Source organism: Monodelphis domestica, chromosome 5 (genome assembly GCF_027887165.1).
Source record: "Monodelphis domestica isolate mMonDom1 chromosome 5, mMonDom1.pri, whole genome shotgun sequence".
NCBI classification, from domain to species: Eukaryota; Metazoa; Chordata; class Mammalia; order Didelphimorphia; family Didelphidae; genus Monodelphis; species Monodelphis domestica.
Window position 1 is genome coordinate 57047235 of NC_077231.1, and position 6767 is coordinate 57054001.

Below are 6767 nucleotides of genomic sequence, written 5' to 3' on the forward strand. Positions count from 1 at the left end.
TTGTTATTTTTACTTTTGACATTTAAAACATTATCTTAGTTTTGAAAGTATACATTTTCTCCAACTAAGTTACAACCTCATGTCCAGGTGAAAACAATCCAGTCCATCATGAATGATCTCTTACTCAGTTGGTTTATAAGCACTGACATTGAACATGACACCAGTTGAAATGGTAGCCCAATTGACTCAAATGTAGAAAGGGCTAGAACACTGATAGGTCAAGTGACTTCTCCAAGATTGTATAGCCAGTACATAAAAGAATCAAGACTTGAATGAAGAGTTTCTAAACTGGTTCTTTTCCTTTAGCCAAAATATGTGCTTCTCTTATGTTGGATATTTTCCTCTTTGCAGTTTCTGGATCCATACTGGTTCCAGAGTAAAGAGACTTAGGTTCACATCTTACATCAGAGTCTAATTACTTGTGTGAACCTTGGACAACTCATTTAATTTCCATGGATCTTAGTTTCCTGAAGGAGTTGAACTAAATGGACTTTGTGAATCTTTCTAGCTATAAATCTATGATACTGTGACATAGCATGCTGCCAAAGTTCATATGATATTCAAATAGGACTGTGAGATCAGGGACTGGATCTTACTTACACTTCTTATATAGGCCAGGACCTCGGAAAGTTCTCTGTACGCTGTATGTGCTTAATAAATACTTGTAATAGTGGTTGGTGGCATTCTAATTGTGAACTGATAACTTCTTTTGGAATCCATTTTCTCTGTGGCTCTTTGATTCATCCTGGTTTCACATGTGCTGCTTTTTTTTTTCCCTTTTTGAATTGAGTTCAAATACAAGTTTCTTAAACCTTTGTTCTTCCATTCAAGGCCAACTGCTTTCTGATCTCAACTTGGAGTCCATAGAAGCAGACAGACTTTTAAACTTGATCCCTTTAGAGTGGGAATTTTGGGGAGTGTTAATATAGCAAGATACAATTGCTCACATCATCAGAGAGGCCAGTATAAGATGAAGACAGACAGTGGCTTCATTGCTATCATGCAATGGATGGGGACATTGCTCCAAAGTCAGAGACCCAAAGGCAATGACCAAAGACACAACTGAATTCTCCCATCTATAGTAAACCAACACAATACCCTCCACCCATGCAAAAGAGCACCTCTTAAAGGTCTATGTGAAAGACTGGGAGGGGGAAGGGTAAAGGGAGAGCGAAGCTGTATCCAATTAAACCAATGATCCAAATTTAACCTCTATAGGGATAGTGTTCTTAAAAATAGAGTGAGACTAATACAAAGATTTTCACTCCACAAAATCCTAATTCCAATGACTGTCATACTCTACCCAGCATAGGAAATCAACTCCATTCTTCAAGAGATCTCTGTGTTTAGGACTTTAAATCTCTGGTCCTCTCCTCTTCTTTTTGTGTGTCAGAGTTCTGTCATCTCTTTGTTAGCACCTCCTCCAGGCTTGCTTGCAACCCTTTAACCCCCTGCTTTTTAAGGAAGCTCCAAAAAGCAGCCAATTACTCCAGTGCACAAAACTGTGACAATGAGAGCACCTGATGACATTTCAGATGTGTCTCTTGAATCAGCTCTCCAGAGGATATAAAGTTAGGTAGATATAGGATTTTGCTTAGCCAAAAGACAAAATGCACTTTCTTTCAGCAGCTGCCAGTGCTTGAGTCACTAGAGGGCCAGGTTTTGCCATTTCCATTCATTTTACCCTGGAGAGTTTATATACAAAGCATAAAGAGTCTATACACAAATTTTTGGGATTCAATCAACTTTTAAGCAATATTTTACAGTCCTCCTGTCAACAGGTAACTTATAGATCTACTTAAAATCTAAGCCATGTAGTTGCATTTTTTAGTGCATAAAGGATTCGAGCCACTTTCCCCATGAAGGTTTCTATGGGCTTCTCTTGGACTGGAACAAACATTTCCCCAGCCCATAAGGGTATTGAATGCTGGAAAACTCAAAGCAGCTGATGTTGTTCCAGAAAGTGGTTTTTGTTTTCACTGACATATCAATCCTGATTGAGCCACAGAGTCAACAATACGAACAAAATACCCTGAGCATCTTCCGTCTTCCTCTTGCCGTTTCTCGTGCTTACTGTCGACTTGATGCAGTCACCTCATCCTGAGGTCAGCTCCTGATCAGCAGATGGTGTGTTTGTATGGAGCAGCTGGCTTCCTTCCACTCTCCCCCCTCCTTCTCTCGAGGGCTTGTGTGTTTGTGTGTGTGTGAGCGCGTACGTGTGGATGAACACTCACGACTTTCTGCTGCCATTCAATGGTTTCTGCTTCCTTCAGCCAAAAAGCTTGGATGCTTGGCATCCTCGCCAACCGTGGGCCCAGATGTCCAGCTGTGATACAGTTTCCTTTCCAGTCTCCCTGCTGGAAGAGCAGACATTCACAACATTGAATAAAAGAGTTATCCTGCAGCCCTATTATGTCCTTATGGTTCCTCAGTTTTTCAAAGTCATAGTTGAGAGAAACAGCAGGGAAACCAGGGGCAAAGAGATGTTCTAAAACTGTCTTCCCCTTTCACTTGGACTGTATGAGAACATGCCGAATGGCAACGAAGGGCCCTAACTTTCTATTCATCTATACTTACTTATATGTCTTTATTTGAATAAATAATATTCAAGCTCGTCGACAATACTTTTTATCTAATAATATAAAATACAATATAGATTTCCTTTTAGTGGAGCCAGCTAGCTAAATGTGACTTTTCTTCTTTTTCAGATGAATATGCTAATGAAGCTCCAAGAAGCAGCCAATTACTCCAGCACACAAAGCTGTGACAGCGATAGCACCAGCCACCATGACGACATTTTAGATTCCTCTCTTGAATCAACTCTCTAAAGGGTACAAAGTTAGCTAGATATAGGATTAAGCTTAGAAAACAAAATCTATTTCCACTCAGCCACTGCCAGTGTTTGAGTAGCCGGTCGAAGGTCCCTGACCAAGAGCTGTATGCTAAGAAAGAGGCAGCATATTTCAGTCAGAAAAGTTACGATGCTCAGTTGAAATGGAAAGCTTGAATTTGTTTTTCTTTCAAGGCATTTCTGTCTCGATGGAGCCATACAAGTGAGGCTCCATGACTTAACTGGAACAGGCCCAATGTGAAGGGCCACCAAGCAGATTGCACATGGGTTAGCCAAACTGGAATATTATTTTTCTCTTTAAAAGTTTACAGTAAAAAGCCTTTTTTCCCCCTTTGTTTTATTTTGTTTTCCACTTCCTTCTTGGCCCCTTTCCTATTGGGAGGAGGATGTTTTGTTTTATTTTATTTTGTTTTTGACTCTGAGGTGCTGCATCCATCATGCAGGGCCCATGTTTTCCAGATCCAATTCTATCCTTACCTCCGTTGTGCCACATGGCACTGGTCACATGACTCCAGTAGTGTTTGTGTTGTGCTACTGCCCATTCCAAAATGGATGACAGAGGCTCTGTACTCAATAAGCACAAAAGGCATTGTGCAACCACCAGGAAACACTACTGTGATATGTTGGATAAGTGCCAAGTTAATTCCTAACTGCCATTTCCACAGTGATGTACTCCACCAACTTTTTAGTGTGCAAGTCACCGTTTTTATAAAGTTGTTTTTATCACAGTGGACTTTTTTAACCACCTGCCCACTCCCCAACCCCAACAAGAGTTTTCTACCAGTTATTAGGGAACACTGACAAAAGGCTCAGTTAGGGCTTCATTTGCTTGAGTCTTTTCAGTGGATGAAGGAATATTTCCTATGGTGCTGTCTCACTGCCTTAAACCCAATTTCTACAACAGTTTTAGAGTTGGTTTAACTCCTAAACCATTGGTAACTCACACTGTCTTTTCATTTTACCAACAAGACACATTGGTTCACACAGCAGCCTCATATCTGTACATCATGCTTTTTAAAAGAAATGGATAGGAGAAAGGTCAATATTTTTATCCTGTGAAAAGATTGATTCGTCTATCCTTGGACATAGTCAAGGAATGCCTAAACAACCCACTTTGACCATCATTTACAAGCTGAGGGAGGTAGCAAAGATCCATCCAGTTCCATGGGACGGAGCTTTATAGAAGGCTTAATTTTTGAAATTCCTCTCCAGCAGAGCTGGAAGCATTTCATGCAGCATGAGCACAATCCTTTGACTTCCCCCCTCCCTTCTTTTTTTTTTCCTCTTCCTTCCCACCCTTTTTTTTCCTTCTAATTTGACACATGGTGTTTTGATTGCTATTGTTGTACAGGAGAAAAAGCAGCATTAAATCACATGGAAGCAGTGACATCCACTGTGGAAGAGGGAGAGTTTATATTGTAAAGGAGGGTTACTTTTGCACAGTCTACTGGGTGGGTATTGTAAATAGAAAAGGCCTTGCACAAATCCAACAAACACACACTCACACAAATTGTATTTTATCCTGTTGGTGTTGAGATGTTTCACTTGCTGAGATTTCCTGTATGTTGCAAACAAATACAGAATGCAGACCCTCAAAGCTGTTCTTATCTGGTGTGTTTGTCCTATATTTACAGTTGGTATGACTATGCAGGAGTTATCAGTGCTGGAGTGAGCATGTTTCCAATCCGTATAGGAAGCCAATACGTTTTCAGAAATTTTAACGGTTGTAAGAGTGCATCTGGCATGGCAGGCTACAAACAGATTGCATGAAAAACTTGATCGGATTCATGAGTGAACGTTCTGGCCATAAGAAATGACTGGTTTCAAACACAATCCAAGGGCTTGGCTAACGATGTAGACGTAGACTGTCCCACTCAAAAACAGTGTTACCTTCAGGATGTACAATTGGTGCTACTCTGTGACCACCCAGAGGTCAGCTGCTCTAGAGCACAAGACAACGGCATCTCTGCAGTTCTCAGCGTGTTAACTAAGGCTCTCGGTCCCTTTGTGGTGCTCTTGTCCCAATAGAAATCACAATGGAGTGAGTCCGTGCTTGTCGAATTTCCAAGACTTGATTTGGGGGCCCCGAAGGTAGATTGGTTCTGTAGTGTAACATTGGCATGTAGAGCTGGCTAAGTGACTAATTGCCCTTGTAGGAGACATGAGTGAAACAGAAAATCAGAAAATCTTTCCCTGCCATTTCTGAGGAACCCAAATGAACCATGAACAACATAGACAGAACCTCCTGCAATACATCTCAGTGAGTCCACCTAGTTTACAAATGAAATTTGTTTGTGAAACATTTGTCTGTATACATTTTATATTTTGTACATTTTTGATGTAACATATCATGTAAATAGACAGAAACAGTGAAATAAATCATCTGAAAAGTTTTGTAGTCTTTGTAAAGCCCTGATAATAAGTATTTGGTGGCATCGGACTAACTGGATGATGTATTTTCTATTGGTTTATTGTTTCTCTAGCTTGTAAACCAGCTTGCATATATATTTTTTTTTTCCTTTTCCTTCTGGCAAATGTGCACACTGTATCTGTCTAAATTATTACTTTGCCATTAAAGTGGAATTATTTATTGAAAACAAAGTCTGGTGTCTATATAATGAGAAACATAGAATAAATGCAGTCATTAAAGAAGCATGTACATTATTAATGAAGTGTCCAGATTTAAAATGGGACTAAATTGTGAATATGCTATGAATTTGAACCAGACCTAATAAAAAAAGACCTTGCAGTAGAATGACTTTACTAATAATTTAGATAAAACAGTTTCTCCACTCCACGTCCTCATTCACCACATTCACCACAACAATGAAGTCAGCAAGAACCATTATCCATAGGATGAATCTTTCATGCCTCAGTCTCCAAGGAAGCCAAACCCACAATGATGCTGAGATGACATTTGTGCACCCATAAAAGAAACCAGCTCAGCTTACACAAAATAGGTACAACTCCTACCACAAACACCAAGAAATATATGTACACATATTCTATATAAACTCTAATATAAAGAGGTGTGTATATATTTAAACATCCATACATTTAAATATTAGACCTACTACTAATTCATTAAAATATTCTTTGAAAAATAGTGATTTGCCAGAGAAATATATTTCTGGATGTAGATATATCTTTAATTTTTTTCTTTTAATGTTTGTTACCAAAATGATTTGATAACACAATAAAATTGATTTATGTGTCTGACTTTGAAATGACTTAATTTAAAAAATTGATCTCTTGCATAGGAGATTTAACAGCTATTTTTAAAAGAAGTCATTTTAAAAGGTAGACTAGGAATCTATACAATCATAAGATGATACATTAGTATTTCCCTAGAATATGTGACATTAGAAATGAAATAAAAAGGGAAGGACAACTAACATGACCACTTCTTAGAGATTCATTGTTCACACTAATTGAGAACATATTCAAAACAGAGGGTTGAGGAGGGGAAAAAGGTATTAGCAGCTAGAGGAGACTGAGAAAAAGTTAACTCTAAAAGGTGAGATTTGAGTCAAGACTTGGAGAAAATGAAAGATTCCAAGAGGCAGCAGTGATGTAAGAACACATTTGGGCATGGGGGTAAAGCCAATGCACAGGCATAGAGTTTGGAGTGTGCAAATAATAAAATCTGGCTGAGTTGTAGAAGAATTGGATTGGTAGGGCATATGGTTTAATATTGGAAAGGTAGGATGGGACCATGTTCTGAAGAGGTGTAAATGATAAACATAGGAGTTTACGAATAATCCTGTTAAGTCACAGAAAACCACTAGAATTTATTGAGGAGGAGAATAAGTCACACATATGCATAAACAAAAAATCACTTTAGTGGCCGTGTAGAAGTTGGATTGTAATGGAGACGCACTCAAGAAAAGGAGAACAATTAGGACGATATATTAAT

The 6767-nt window shown here is 38.8% G+C and overlaps 1 protein-coding gene across 39 annotated transcripts in view; it reads left to right on the forward strand.

Annotated features, from left to right (window-relative positions):
* Nucleotides 1-5452, forward strand: part of NAV3 (neuron navigator 3) — a 1103979-nt gene extending 1098527 nt beyond the window's left edge. For all 39 annotated transcript variants that reach the window (XM_056798500.1, XM_056798493.1, XM_056798499.1 and 36 more), the window contains one exon: nucleotides 2709-5452. In XM_056798500.1, coding sequence (XP_056654478.1) covers nucleotides 2709-2828 — 120 coding nt within the window. In that variant the 3' untranslated portion in view covers nucleotides 2829-5452. The remainder of the gene's footprint in view (nucleotides 1-2708) is intronic.
* The last annotated feature ends 1315 nt before the right edge of the window (nucleotides 5453-6767 follow it).